Genomic DNA, 16,045 nt, shown 5'->3' with positions numbered 1-16,045 from the left:
ATGCATGTTTAAAAAAATGAATGATTAAGTAATTGTCATGTTGTAAATTTTGATTTTACAAATTCAAAATTTACATAATGATCATAAATACATGTATTATTTCCAATTTAGGGGGAGTAAATACAAAATTTACAACATGACAATTTACAAGATGACAGGAGCACCAAACAAAAAATTACGATTTAATCAATCTACTATTAGATTTTCTACATGTCATTGCAATTAAATCACGTGAATGTCACGTGAAGAGCGATGTCCTCGGTAAGCTGCCAACTTTATTAAGAGAGTTGGATGGTCAAAGCCTTCCAGACTATAGGAATCCCTCCAAGAGGAAGAGATAAAAAAAAATCAAATTTGAAAACTATGATTTTTAAAAAAAAATTGTTTACTAAATAAAAGGATATAGCTAAATAAATTATTTCTAAGAATTCAAAGACGATCTGATGGTTAATCTATTGCCCACCCAGCGTCCTTAAAGTATAGTATATAACTACATGTACTTCAGAGGGGCGAAAACGAACTGGACTTCATTTAAAATGTATTTGTGCAAAATATAACAAATATATATGCATGTATCAAATGCACTTTTATATGTACTAAACACAAAATCGCTTCAATTGTACATGAATGTCCTTTTTGCGTAAAATTCGTGTGTGGCACGATTGCCTTTGTAGCTATAAAATGTCTTGTCTTAAATTGTACTTTTATTTTGAAAGTAATGGATTTAAATGAAGATCACGAGCAGTCAACAAGCTATAACTATGACATTGACTTTGTTCGAAATTTAATCCTTGAATTCAACAGATTGTTGTCATTTGTGATTTCCCTATATCAAAAACAACTGTACATAACAAATTGCATGAATTTCAAAATTGTGTCCAGGATTTTCATCATTTGTTTTCTCACAAGTTTTAATTTGGGTTTTTATGTGATCGCTTTCCTTTTTTGCTTGTCCCTTCTTTAAATGTAATCACTGTTTATCTATACATGTACTTATAATTCATATCATTCTTTTCAATTCAATTTCAATTTTCTGTTTCAATTCCATTTACTAATTACAGATAGTCCTACCTTAAACGTAGCTAGGTATATTCCTTCAGCATGTTAATTGTTTCTCATTGGCGTTATTATATCATCGTAAGAAGCATCGGAGGACGGGACTAGCGCCGCGAGTCATCCAAGGTCGCGACACTAATCAATACATCGGGAGGAAAATGCCGGGTCACTGTCCGCGGGGGCATTCCCCCTCGCCCCCCCCCCCCGGCCACAAGAATTCGGGGCCATGCCTACAGATTGCAAGTACTTACTAAGTACATAGCCCGGTCACTTCCCGTCGAGCCCCGGAGTAGACGGAAACGGGCTCACGGTCTCGCAAGAGAGGGACCAATGCTGGTCAGTGCCCTACATCTTATTTCTCGCCATGTGTTTGGATTTAATGGATATGCATCTGTAAAAATCCAATGGCTTCATTGAATGATACTCTTGACAAGTACTTTATACAATGTATACAATCACGTGTATGGATGGGATATTCTAAAACATCAATTTTGAAAGAAGTTCCATGTTTTTGGGTTGTTTTTATGTGTTTTTTTTTTTTAGGGGGGGGGGATCGGTGGCAAAACACACGAATCACTTAATTCGGATTAAATTCAAATGCACACGTATTACTTCGAAATAAAAGTGTTATTCGGATAATCAATATAAGATGCATAAAAAGATGTTTTACATGTACCTTAATTTGAACAAATACTTTCCAATGTATTTCAAACTTTTCGTGCTCAGTATAATTTTTTTTATATTTGATAGAAATATGATTACAACTGTTGATGGGTGATATGACATTATTTGATCACATTGATCCACGGGCACCTGACGTTATAATTTTCTCTCACAATAAATATATACGTTATAATACGTATAGTGTATTTATTTTCATTATGAGAAAAATTTATAACGTTAGGTGCCCGTGGACGATCGTCGTGAATCTTTAAATGTGTCCCTGGCCTTTCTTTGAGAGGATATTTATAGAGTGCCTCTTCATAGACCCAGACAGACTAAGCTTCTTACCTCCTCAGTGGATGAACTACCCAGCGGGGGGCCAAACATAGAACTGCACGGATTAACTAGTTCATTAACTCCGAAGGAAATATGGTTCACAACAGCGTTCAGTTCATAAAGTGACAACATAGTATACGTGTATTTTAAAATACCATTAAATGATGTTTAATTTTGTCCCCTTCGGATATAATGCTTTGCTGCTGTCTGTCTGTCGGTTCATTAACAGTTTCCGTTCATTTTCTTTGCAGAGGTTGCTTATGTTGAAATAACATTTAACGTTTTTGAAAGTTAGTGGGGGGGGGGGGGGGGGGCAGGTGACTTAGGTCACTTAGACAAAAAAACATTCACCAGTTCCAGCTAAGTTGTTTTTTTTTTGTAGCATGGAACACTCCATCCAACCTTCAGTTTTCGTCAAATGTTTTTCTCGTTTCCTGGTTTTCCTAGATTTATGATTTGAAGAGAAGGGACAATCTTAACAGAAACATCATAATTATAAACTAGTTTGTGTCCATTAATAAAATAAGCAACGCTTATTTCCCTGGTAAAAATTAATGCCTTTTCAGCAGCCTTATATGAATGTCTTTGATCACAGAACAGTACAACTCATCATTTACAGTCACAAAACACACAGACATGGCTCAAACTCTGAAAAGACATGCCTCTAGTTACACCAACCAAGTGCCCACAAATATAAAAATAACAGGAACTGATTTTACTGGTTTGTTTCATTTCTCTCATATGTAATGAAATCAGAGTTCTTCAGCTTATCAGATAATTAGGGAAAGCATCATATTCAGTAATATACATGTACATTTGGTTTTACTTCATTAATAAGACCCCCTTAAAAGGATCAGAATGTGAATTGTTCACAGAGATAATTTCTTTCACCAAATTTACTAATATATTATAAATCAAAAATGTTTCAAAATTTGAAGTATTGTTTAATGTATCAAACAAAAACCAACATTAAGGTCAAGGTTGCTCACTACACCTTGAAATATTTTCTAAAATCAGCAGGAAATGACTTGACTGTGATAGATATCCTAATGGATAAGAAGTATTTAAGTCTAATAGGCAAAAAATGTGCAATTTTGGATGAAAAATTACAATTTCGAAAATTTAATTCAGTAAACATGAACAAAAGCTCCATGCAGGCGGATTTGAACTCATGATCTGCAGTTCAGAAGCCCAATACTTTAACCACTGAGCTACGACGATACACAACCCAATCAAACGATATAAACAGTTTAACAAAACATTTAAATCACCATCTTGTGACGCAGTGTCTTAAAAGGTATAAGTCTAGGTGAAGTGAGGTACCTTAATACCTATTTAATACAATTATTGAGAGAGTTAGCTCTCTTTGTTAATGTACTAATCTTTCTTCACAATGCAATTAGTATTTATTTTCTCTACACTGTAAACACAGTTTATTGAGAATCAAGTTCATTGTCATTTTCTTTTAATAACATGTTTCTATAAATTCATTGGAATTAATGTGAATTGATACCAAAACAATTAAAAAATCTGATATGCAACATTCAGTGTGTTGCTTCACTGACTTCACAGAATACTGTACATCTATAATAACTGACAAAGTGTAGGATCCAAATCTGCAAGTACTAACAAAGTCCACTGTTTTGAGTTCCTTTATATTGTTAATTCAGTGATTTATGACTTTATGTTAAATTGTTACATTAAATAATCAACTATTAAACTATTACAAATACACCATAAAATATCCATTATCCTTCCTTAGTGACGACTGTAAAGCATGGCTGATGTGTCCTGAGACTCCCCTATTGTGTGGTCTGTGGTCATGAAGGGGAGAAACCATCTGACATACATGGTACACATGACTTAGAATTGATGTCTATAGACAATGATGGAAACCCTTAACACTGAGGCATTGAAACTAAATGATTAACATGTATGTATTGCTAGTTAATAAAAGCTATTCTAAGAAATCTACATAAACAGATCATCTGAACATTTGAAAGCCGACAATATCAACAGTTGAACTTTTGAGAAAAATATACAATTCATACATTCAACATATCCTTCATACATGACAATTGTTCTTTTAGATAATAATACAACAAATTGTCGCAAAGCAGCAATGAACGAAACAAAAAAATCGAATATTTTAAAAAAAAAACATACAGAGCGTTTTCTCAAAAATATCATAACAAAGGCACTCTCAAGCACAATATCAACAGTTGCCTAGGCTGTATTTCTCTGTCTAACCCCGCACCCCCTCCCAACCCTCCAATTACACATACATCCCTAATAAACATATACACAGACGTACAAACAAACGCAAATACTGCCTTTGATTGTCCCTCCAGCACTATCTCAGTAATAAGTATGTCACAGAAAACGTGTGAACATAAACTGTTGCTTAATATTAAGCTTGCTGGAACGACGGATCTCTCCACACAGGATTAGTTGGATTTGTCTGACGCGTTATTTGTATTACACTATTTATGATACATCATCCGTATTCAGCCGAGGCATTTTGGATGAGGAACTGCTCTCTGCAGAGTCTAGACTAGCTCGACTGAAGTCTCTCTTTTTATTCTGATTCTGTGAAGGTAAATTTGCAACATCAACAAAATTTTATGCATGTATAAAGAATATCTCAAAAAGTCACACATTTTTTTAATTTACTGTTTTACATTTAGTAATAAGTAATTCAAAAAGACTAAAGAAATGTTGTTTTGCAAGTTAATTAATCTCGATCTGACGCAACAACAAAAACTAGCTTTGTAAAAATCACAGCTACCTTCATTAACAAAACTATCAGTATGTATGTTGTCAAAAATAAATCTAAAATCTAAAACTACATGTGCTTAATTTCAAAATTCATTGCATTATAATTTAACTGACCTTTTTGTCCCACTGCTGGTGTAAATAGCGTAACAAAATGTTTGTCTTTTCTGTTGTAATGACTGCAATTAAAATACAGAAAAGTTTTTATAATCAAATTTAGGAAACATTTTGGATTATTATACTTTCATGATAAATACTGATATTGATTTGTTTAGACGCAGTTGATAATCCGTTCTATTACCCTAAGTGTTAGTAACACACTTGGCAACGGGTAACACAACGAACTGTTACATGCGTGTAAATTATGCGCATACGGTTCGCCCTAGAATTCACTTTATTTGTATAAAAGCATTAAATTTTCTTTAAAATTAAGACATTCAGTATAATAAAATAAATAGTGCCTGTTTGGGAGGGTAACTGTTGAAATTGACACCCCTCGAAAACGCTTCGCATCGGTTGACAATGGTTTTCTCGGGGTGTAATTACGCGTCGGTTGACAAAGGTTTTCGAGGGGTGTCAATTTCAACAGTTACCCTCCCAAACAGGCACTATTTATATAATGTCTTAAAACGGTGGGATGACAAAGCTTCTATATCATGTTTATGTTTTAATTATAACCAGTACTAGTTTTATTTAAGTTCCACTCTTAAAGCAATCTCTGAGATTCATGTTTACCAGTTCTCAGAAAGAAAATGTTTAATGTCTGATGCACTCTTTAAGTACCTTGTTCAGAGGGATGATCTACAGTAGATATATACACTGCTGGTTTTCTCATCTGAAAAAAAAAAATAAAGAGCATTTTTCACAAATATGCATTAACTACAGAAACTACTTTAAATACTTTGTGATAAAATATTCAAAACACAACACGTCTGACAGGAATGATGGATAATTCAACAGAATTTTGAAATGAAAGATTCAGTCCTTTCAACCACTGTTGTAGTGTGTGCATTGATAAGTATGAATACTGTAATATGTCAGTAGTTCAACTTTGAAGACTCATGAAAGTTGTTTTTTTTTGTTTATTCACTTTGAGAGCGAGTAAATGAGCAACATATGCCACACCAAATTATACAGAATTTTATTCTTTAACCTTAAAGGGGGGGAAGTGTGTAATGAATATTGTTAACAAAGCTACTTAATCAAGCACACTGACTTACATTTCAGTTGGCGTTTAGTTGTACAGAATTGTGAGGCCATATGACGAGGCTTAACCTTGGTTGAAGTTATCTATGCAAATGAATTTCTTTTTTGATTTCAATGGTAAACATGGTAACAGGAGTTGACTCATTGTATATATTCTATATGAACAATACTGGCCTACGAAAATTCTCACTATCATCACATAGTTTTGCATATTAAATTGTAGTGTTTGAACTTTCATTGCATTAGTGAGTAAGGTACCCTTGGCGAAAATTGGTCCATAGCCAGTACTGATCCAGTAGTGATATAAACTACATTCTACTACAGTTATTGCCGAGATCAAAGAGATGCCGCGGACATTATTCTCCAATATACCACGAACATCATCAGTAAATTATTAGATCAGAACTACCTATTTGTCTCGCACTGACCATGAAAGTACAACTTCAAACCGTAAAAAGTTTTAAAACCATGTCAATTTCACATGTTAGTTCCGGTCAAAACGATGTGTATTGTCTCAAATTTTATTTTTAAGAGATCATAAAATATATCACGTGTAGGAGTATGATCGCATTAAATTGCCCTTAAAATATTAGGAATATAACTCAAAGATATTTTATAAATAAGTGAGGAGTATCAAAAAAATCCTGTCGTCTGCATGTGATTCCTTTGATCAATACACATGTAAATATTACTAACATAGCCGCTGGGGTTACACGGAACAGCCGTCAAAATGACCTAGATCGTCTCTTTATAGGAGAAATGATCTGTAGATATACTGGGCTGTTAGTAGAATAGAAATAAAGTTCTTGTTTTCGTGAATGTTGCAGGATAACCTCCTCTGTCTCGAAATGTTGTTTAAAATATAAAAGCCTCGGCTAACGCCTAAGCTTTTATATTTCAAAACAACATTTCTCAACCTCGGAGGTTATTCTGCAACATTCACGATAACTCGTACTTTATTTCTTAAACAACATATAGGAATAACTTCATAAACGCAGAACACTGATCTTGGTCATCAGTGTAATGATCAGACAGGTTCGAATATTGGTGCTAGATTAGTAGATAGTTTAGTTGGTAGAGCACCTGACTAGAGATTCAGGGGGCTCAGGTTCAAATCCTGGTCTGGTCTGTCATTATTTCTCCCATCCCTTTACATTTAGCACCGATACCAACCCCTGGAACTGACAGGTTAATTCTTGCCTGGGGAAGAGCCTGGGCTGCTCTTTGTCATGGGCAAAGATTATTTAAAGGGGGGAGAATGTGACAGTCAGACTGGTTCAAATACCGGCTCCAGATAGCTCAGTCGTTAGAGCACCCAACTAGAGATTCTAGGGCCCGGGTTCAAACCCTAATCTGTTTCATCATTATTTCTCCCATCCCTTCACAAGAGAATGATTTTGATGTTGGGAGTTTTACAATACTTACATTTGATCTACAGCTGGAATCTGTGTGGAATCTGGTAAAATTGTCCTCATTATGACTTGGTAATTCTTTCAGAAAATCAGCCTGAAAAAAAAATTATAAGAGCAATCAGATAAGAGCCAGCAATTCATGCACAGAGGCAATTCGAGTTAAAATTAACAAGCCACGTTTTTCACAATACAACTCAAAATATTAATGGAAAAGAGAAAAACATTCGATAAGATTAATTCTTATCTAATTTTGTGTTAACTAAAGGTACACATTTTAAGATGTGCCATATGAATGAAATTTCAACTGAAGGTTTGGCTAGAAACGTTTATGATGAGTTACTGACTAAACTTGAGGACTTTAATGATTTAAGAAACACATAAATCTAAGAAATGATCATTCGTTGACTTATTTTACTTAATTAACAACTCTGTCTAAAACTATAGCGTTTCTTACCATCTTCATCTCATTTGACGTTAGCTTTTTATATAACATTAAAACCTGGTATGATATAAGTTCCGGAAAAATATTTTCCGGAATATTTCATTCCCTCTCTGTGTCCGAAATATAAACAAACAAAATGTCGGACGACGAATGTATGTACGACGATGAAGAGTATGATTTGGTGAGAAAACTATGAATTACCGCAAGCAAATATGAATAACAGCTCTCATACAAACCTCATTTTAATCTGAATATGGCCACGACAGGGGATCCCCTACGACAACCCCAAAGCGTCGTTATACGCTAGTTCGATATTGTTCAGGACCGGTCTTTTAGGCCTAATTAATTTCAAAAGTTTAAAGATGTTGATACTTCAACATTTTATTTGGTTGGGACCAATGGCCCAATTGGGATATAACAGCCCGTTTGGGATGCAATATTTCAAAGTGGGATTTAAATTTGCGGTGCAAAAATAAAAAAAAAATGTTTTGCTAAGAATATGGTAAATCCGCATTAGACAGTTACCTTAGAGTTGATGAAATGTAGCAAACTTTTCTGCAACCCCACTATGGATATTGAATCTTCTTGAGGATCAATCGTACAAAACTTATAGGAAAACTTGAAAATCAAATGTCCTTTCATTTGATATACATTTATGCGATTTGTATAAAAATTACAAAATTACAAAATTTATTTTTGGCATTTCATTTTACAGTACATTGTACTGACCGGACTCACCCTAACAGAAAGCATACCCTAACCAAACCCCTGATCTGCTCTTTGTGTCTGCTCAGGGTCTACTTTGGCTCAGCTGCAGGTTTGTATCTCCCGGTCTGAAAAAATTCGGATGGACGACCTGGGAGCTTCAGTGCATCCTATAGTAAAAATCTTCAATTTACGGCGCACAAAAAAATGCGCTAGTTTTGGTCTGATTAACCTTATTTCCAAACACACTCTGTACAAATATGTGATTCCAAAAAATTCCTCAGACATTTTACTACAGATATCGTCACTTCACTTGCCTCTGATATTCTTTTAAACACCATCACCAGTCCCGTAAAGTGAAGTGGAGCAGTTTGTTTACAAGTGAAAATGGGGACTCTCGATCTCAACGTGAATTCAATATTCTTCGTTTTCCGAGGTCAGTTAGCATGTTTAAGAGAAAGTCTGAGGCAAGTAAAGTGGTGATATCATTAGTAAATTTCCTGAAAAATATAATAATACTAACTGTTTTCATAGAAATTGTGTGCAAATAGGGTTAATCAGTCCAAATCTAGCGCAATTTTTTGTGCACCGTAAATTGCAGATTTTTACTATGGGAGGCACTGTAGCTCCCAGGTCATCCATCCAAATTTTTTCAGACCGGGAGCTACAGACCTGCAGCTAACCTTGGCTATGCTATGATGGACCTAGAGCGATATAAAAAGCAGACCCCAAAATCAGAAGCAAACTTTCAAATTGCCTCTAAAAAATGACGAAGTATCTCAACAATTCTCTGTATTTGGACTACGCAAGGGGCAATATTAATATAGCAGACCTCAAGCAGATGCAGATTTTTAAAGAGCAGACACAAAGCTGACCTAGAGTCAGCTATTTGGGTCTTCTTTGCTGGTAGGTTTTGTCTGGTCATTACTGTATCCCATAAGGGGTTATTATATCCCAAATGGGATATAGGTCCAAATTTACAGTCATGGGTCAGCATTGGAACTCGTAGTGTATCTAACCTTTGACAACAACAAGAAAAATGAAAAGCTGTTGTGTTAAAAAAAAACCCACAAATTTGTTTCTCAAGAAAGAATTTAAAGATATACATCAATATGTGTGAACAAATTTGGTTTTACAACATAGTTGAAATCTTATATCACCCATTTTTTCTTTATTTTTTGATAAATGCTTTTTTTTTTTTATGGCAGGAATATTCAGAGGAAAGCAATTCGGAACCTGATGTAGATTTAGAGAATCAGTACTACAACTCAAAGGCTCTCAAAGAAGATGACCCAAGAAGTGCACTAGAAAGTTTTCAGAAAGTAAGTGAAGTGTCTGTTTGTCTGTATAACATGGTATAAGCCACTATTAGGCTACCTAGTTCTTGAACATAAACTTGCTGAGCACTATGAGAAAATTTAGTTACACTTATAAAATATGTCATGCTTATTATTATAACACAACAGCAGTCATGCCAAAATAATATTTATCAAAATGTGGTCTTACTGGTCTATGGTTTTAAGCTTTATCAAGGGGATTTATTATCTTCAAAATTTACTTTGATAAACATTGGCATTAAGAATTTTAACCACCATATGCTATAGATACCATAAGCATAGTTTAATCATCATTTGTAATTTATTAAAATTTCTCTTTGTTGATTATCTGCTAATAAGATCTTACTCAATTTTGATTTGAATATTCAAATTGATTATTATTTGATTAACTCTTTTTTTTCTTTTTTTGCATATAGGTTTTAGAATTGGAGGGAAAAGACAAAGGAGAATGGGGCTTCAAGGCTCTCAAACAGATGATTAAAATCAATTTCAAGCTGGTGAGTCTCTTATTATCTTTAAGTTAATCTTAAATTCCAGACATCTTTAATTTATTTTCTGTGCTAACTTAAAGGTGATAGAAGCTTTCTGAACATTTTCTAATAACAACTTTTACAACTTGGAGGTAAAAGAACATGTACGTAACTATGTTGTTGATTGTAGGGGAACTTCCCTGAAATGATGAAGCGGTACAAACAATTACTGACTTACATAAAGTCAGCGGTTACGAGGAATTACTCTGAGAAATCAATTAATTCCATCCTGGATTACATCTCCACTTCCAAACAGGTATCACAACTCTGTGTATTCCATCCATTAAGTCAGGTAGGAATTGAGTGGACAGAAAAGAACTATGTAACCTGTACATTTATACATGTGGCTAAGGAATAGATCTATTGATTGATTCCTTCTTTTATTACAACATATTTTGGAGTGTCTCAAAAATCTGTCACATGAAGACTTTTCATTGAAATTTATTACATATGTATTACTTCATGTTTTGTACAATAAAGGTATTCTTGCTGCTTGATAACAATTTACAAGATCTATTTCAGAGAAGGACAATTCAAAATAATTTCTAACACATTTCTTTACCTTTTTTTATCCGTGAACCTGACTCCAATTTTGTCCTACAGATGGAGCTGTTGCAGAATTTCTATGAGACAACATTAGATGCCCTGAAAGAAGCCAAGAATGAGCGACTGTGGTTCAAGACCAACACAAAGCTAGGCAAGCTGTACTTTGACCGAGGGGATTACCAGAAGTTACAGAAAATACTGAAACAACTTCACCAATCTTGTCAGGTACTAGAGCATGTACAACTCTTTCTCTCTTCCCTAGTCTATCTAACAGTTTGATCAGGTACAGAGAGAGAGACAGAGCCCTTTGTTCTGACAAACAGATATAAACCCAGGATGCTGTCAGATACTGTATCTGTTGATCCATGAATTAAGGTTGTGATTTACATTTGTGTAATTACATGTAAAATGTACATACTAAATTTGAATTTGCTTATAGGTACATGTATTTATTAAATTTATAAAATCCAAGTTTTTTCCTTCAAAGAAATTCCTTTGACTCCTTTTAAATACAGTATTACACGCTTTTAACGAAATGCCAGGACGAGTGATTTTGCTTTGTTATTTAAAATGGCATAGTCACAATTTTGGCAAAAATTATTGTTTCGATTTTAATGTTTAAAATGCTTCAGTTAGGCATTTTTAATAGGCAACTAAAATTTAAGTGTCATTCGTTCAGTTATTAGCGAGTTACAGAGCTTACTATTCTTCACTAAGTAAACAAAGCTTTTGTTTACATTTTGAACGCTATTACCGTAATAGTGAAAATTCCAGTTTTAGACCTAAAACGAATGTGTTAGACATTAGGAACTGTTTATATATGCTTGAAATGAATAAGAAGATCAAAAACAAATCAGCTTGAAAAAGATTATTTACTGGTATATTGAATCTATGTAAACAAAAACAGGGCACAATCCTTATTTACATGACAGAGAATTGTGAGTCCTGTATCTTGCTTATTACTTAACGACTGACTCTCAAATTTCATTTGATCATTAGAAATGCATTCCTAAAGCATTGTAAATAATAAAAACAGAAAAATAGAATTTGACCAAAATCTTGACCATGCCCCTGTAAATGTAATTCGTTATAACTGTGGGTTCCATAATAAGTTTGAAACCCAGGAGGATTGAAAAACACACTAAGCGTCAGTTCATTGTAAGTGTGTTCACCATAACCGTGTTTTACTGAAGTGGGTGACTGTGGACATTTCTTCAAGGACAGCTTAGTATTGAACATTCAATCTGTTTTTAAGAATTGAACCTCTATATTATAAAAATACAATCTACCAAACTTTGTCTATTGATATGAAGTTCATGCTGTGAAAATATCCTCTCTGTTTTGCAGACAGATGATGGTGAAGATGATCTGAAGAAGGGCACACAACTGCTAGAAATCTATGCTCTGGAGATTCAGATGTACACAGCCCAGAAAAACAACAAAAAACTCAAGGTGCCACTCTGCCACCGGCTGTGTTGTCAAATTATTTAAACAAAATCAATATCATATCATCTCATAATTCTATAGATTTTCAATTGAGGAGTATTTTAAGTTCTGCTTGAATTCTAAGTTAGAGACTTAATTGACTTCTTTGTATTTTGTCTTGATATATTATGCGATAATTATATTACTGAATATTCATGTATAGCAATGGATGAAATTTATTAATGTTGTTCATTGTTGCAACTTTCAGACCCTGTATGAGCAATCTCTTCACATCAAATCTGCCATCCCTCACCCCCTGATCATGGGCGTAATCAGAGGTGAGTGTCCAGTTCACATTGCTAGTCACCAAGTACAGCAGGTGCTTGATGGGGTGAAAAATCAGCATTGTCAATCAATCTGTAAAATATTGTGACAGGTCTACATTACCTTCGCATAAGATGTTCATGTCTGTTTTTTGAAAAGTCTTTAAATTCCTACAAACCTTCTTAGTCAAAATATGTGATGAGAGAATTCTGCATTATAGTTTGCATGTATTGCTAGTGTAATGATTTACTTGTACTGTCAGTCAGTGAAATGATTTACATGTACTGTTAGTGTCACGATTTACATGTACTATTAGTGTAGCAATTTGCATGTATTGCTAGTGTAATGATTTACATGTACTAAAAGTGTAATGATTTATATGTACTTTCAAGGTAATTATTTACATATACTGTAAGTGTAATGATTTACATGTACAATTAGTATAATGATTTACATGTACTATTAGTGTAGTGATTTACATAAACTGTTAGTGTTATAATTTACATGTACTGTTATTGAAGTGATTTACATGCACTGTTAGTGTAATAGTTTACATGCACTGTTAATGTAATGATTTACATGTATTTTCAGTGTAATGATTTACATGTACTGTTAGTGTAATGATTTACATGTACTGTTAGTGTAATAGTTTACATATACTGTTAGTGTAATGATTTACATGTAATGTTAGTGTAATAGTTAACATGCACTGTTAGTGTAATAATTTACTTGTATTTTCAGTGTTTGATTTACATGTAATGTTAGTTTAATAATTTACATGCACTGTTAGTGTAATTATTTACATAAAAAAAAATAAGTGTAATGATTTACATGTATTGTTGATGTAATGATTTACATGTAATATTAGTGTAATGATTTACATTAACTGTTGATGTAATGATTTAAATGCACTGTTAGGGCTATGATTTACGTGTACTGTTAGTGTAATAGGATTTGATGCACATTCTGAATCACTTTTTGAATCTTTTCAGAATGTGGAGGAAAGATGCACCTGAGAGAGGGAGAATATGAGAAGGCTCACACTGACTTCTTTGAGGCTTTTAAGAACTACGATGAATCTGGGAGTCCAAGGTATATATAAAAATTGGTCGCATATCATTAATTTTCATCAATTGATGTTAAAATGTATTTTTTTTCAGTGGTTTTTTTTTAATTGCCTTTTCAATTGTGTGATATATTAGATTACCAGTAACTGGTGATATCAAAAGAATTTTTTTAAAAAATAAACATGTATAAGGATATCATTAGTCCCGAACCAGTAAAACAGAGGGGGCTTTACTAAAAGTCTTTTTCCTGGTTTGTCAATCATTTTCTCCCCACTTCGTTTTCTAGGCTTGTTTTCTTTCGGTAGTTTCTGATCTTGGTTTCTTTCGGTAGTTTCTGATCTTGTTTTCTTTCGGTAGTTTCTGATCTTGGTTTCTTTCGGTAGTTTCTGATCTTGTTTTCTGGTTGTAGGAGAACAACATGTCTGAAGTACCTGGTGCTGGCTAACATGTTGATGAAGTCCGGAATCAATCCTTTTGATTCCCAGGAAACCAAACCGTACAAGAACGACCCAGAAATCCTAGCCATGACTAATCTAGTCAGGTACTGTCATAGCTACAGTTAAATTAGAACATTAGTAGAAGGAATTTTTCAAAGCTGAAGCTATTAAAGAATGTTTGTAATGTAAAGTTTGTTCATATAGTGATAAAGGTGAAAAGATTAGCACTGTGACAAACAGGCAGTTGGGGGTTATCCTTGTTAGGTTTAGTAGCTATGGTTACTGTTTGACTGGTCATTAAACCATATAACTTAAAATGAATACAAAATGATAATCTAAATAGTGTGTACTTGTATTCAATAAATATGGTCATACATAAATATTCTCTTTTTCTTCTTTTCCAGTTCATATCAAAATAATGATATAAATGAATTTGAGAAAATCTTAAAAACCAACAGACGAAACATCATGGAGGACCCTTTTATTAGAGAGCATATTGAAGGCAAGTGTTACAATGTTTCACCAAGTTATCTTTTCTTTAAATAACACAAATTATGTATGTCATGTCTCAGTTTGCCATTTTGACTCACTGAGTTAGTTCTTTAAATTTCAGATTTACTTAGAAACATCAGAACACAGGTTCTTATAAAGCTTATTAAACCCTACACAAGAATTCACATCCCTTTTATTTCTAAGGTAAGAGTACTATTTATCATTGTTGCTGACATTAATACTGTAACAGTGAGTTTCAGTAAATCTATTACTGTAAACCGACTTTTATTCGCGACGTCTTTATTTTGCAATTAACTGACGATAGACTGATTCACAATGACTAATGTTCGCAACCAAGCCTTATCTAGACCTGTATTGTTATAAAAACTATAGACAAAGGATTGATTCGCGGTGAGAAATATTCGAGACGACAAGGCTCTTGATAACCTTGCGAATATTTCTCGCACGCGAATAAAAGTTGGTTTACAGTATATTTTACAAAGTTTCATGAATTTTCCCACCATTTCAATAAAACATGTACTTATTTTAACAGGAGCTGAATATTGACCCAACTGAAGTAGAAAACCTCTTAGTATCTTGTATTCTTGATAGGTAAGACTTTACCATTTAGTTCAGTTTACCTCTTGTAATAATTGAGCGAGAGAGAGAGAGTCAGCTAGAGAGAGAAAGGAGAGGAGAGGTGGTTTTGAAATAATTAATCTTTAGTCTTTGTTTTCCAGTGCTATAAATGGACGAATTGACCAGGTGAATCAGGTGTTAGAATTGGACAGAGAGAACACAGGTACAGCCAGGTACAATGCCATGGACAAGTGGACCGCGCAGCTTCAGAGTCTGCACCTGGCTGTGGTCAACAAAACCACGTGATGATGACCCCAAACCACCGATCAGCTGTCGACGATTTTACCTCCTTCAATTCAAACATGTCCAACATGTTCCTAATCTTATTACAGAAACTTCATAGATAACTTACAAAGAGATACAGCTCACACTCCTAGTGCTTCATTTGATTCAACTTGAATGGTGACAGTCCATTATCTGTCCATATTTTATCTGCTATATGGGACATACATGTACTTTTGCCCAGAGAGATAAAAGTGCTGTGAATTTTGTCAGCTTAATTTTATATGTACATCATTGTTTATACAGCTATTATCAAAACTATAATATAGGGACAAGTATAAACTTTTGAAAAAAGGATCATTGATTTTGTGTGTCTTTAAAATAATTGCTTGACATCAAACTGCAAAGTCACTTTAATTTTGATAGGATTA

The 16,045-nt window shown here is 33.8% G+C and overlaps 2 protein-coding genes across 3 annotated transcripts in view; one reads left to right on the top strand and one right to left on the bottom strand.

Moving 5' to 3' along the window:
• Nucleotides 1-2,978: 2,978 nt before the first annotated feature.
• Nucleotides 2,979-16,045, bottom strand: part of LOC105342590 (DET1- and DDB1-associated protein 1) — a 46,956-nt gene continuing 33,889 nt past the window's right edge. The window contains exons 2-6 of the mRNA XM_066088758.1: nt 7,903-7,929; nt 7,462-7,542; nt 5,614-5,665; nt 4,948-5,009; nt 2,979-4,644 (exon numbers count right to left, since the gene is read on the bottom strand). Coding sequence (XP_065944830.1) covers nt 4,543-4,644; nt 4,948-5,009; nt 5,614-5,665; nt 7,462-7,542; nt 7,903-7,911 — 306 coding nt within the window. The 5' untranslated portion in view covers nt 7,912-7,929 and the 3' untranslated portion in view covers nt 2,979-4,542. The remainder of the gene's footprint in view (nt 4,645-4,947; nt 5,010-5,613; nt 5,666-7,461; nt 7,543-7,902; nt 7,930-16,045) is intronic.
• Nucleotides 7,988-15,971, top strand: LOC105342589 (COP9 signalosome complex subunit 2). Of its 2 annotated transcripts, none has more exons than XM_011449586.4 (13): nt 7,988-8,071; nt 9,804-9,917; nt 10,349-10,429; nt 10,593-10,718; nt 11,066-11,233; nt 12,356-12,460; nt 12,702-12,771; nt 13,750-13,849; nt 14,234-14,365; nt 14,666-14,763; nt 14,875-14,957; nt 15,307-15,365; nt 15,494-15,971. In XM_011449586.4, the coding sequence occupies exons 1-13, from the start codon at nt 8,027-8,029 to the stop codon at nt 15,636-15,638; spliced, it is 1,326 nt and encodes a 441-aa protein (XP_011447888.1). In that variant the 5' UTR covers nt 7,988-8,026; the 3' UTR covers nt 15,639-15,971. The 2 variants fall into 2 exon arrangements, with proteins under 2 accessions (XP_011447888.1, XP_011447887.1); XM_011449585.4 differs by having other exon boundaries at nt 10,593-10,754.

This window comes from Magallana gigas, chromosome 6 (assembly GCF_963853765.1).
Source record: "Magallana gigas chromosome 6, xbMagGiga1.1, whole genome shotgun sequence".
NCBI lineage: Eukaryota > Metazoa > Mollusca > Bivalvia > Ostreida > Ostreidae > Magallana > Magallana gigas.
Note: the sequence above shows the minus strand (reverse complement) of the source record. Positions and strands in the feature narration are given on the sequence as shown.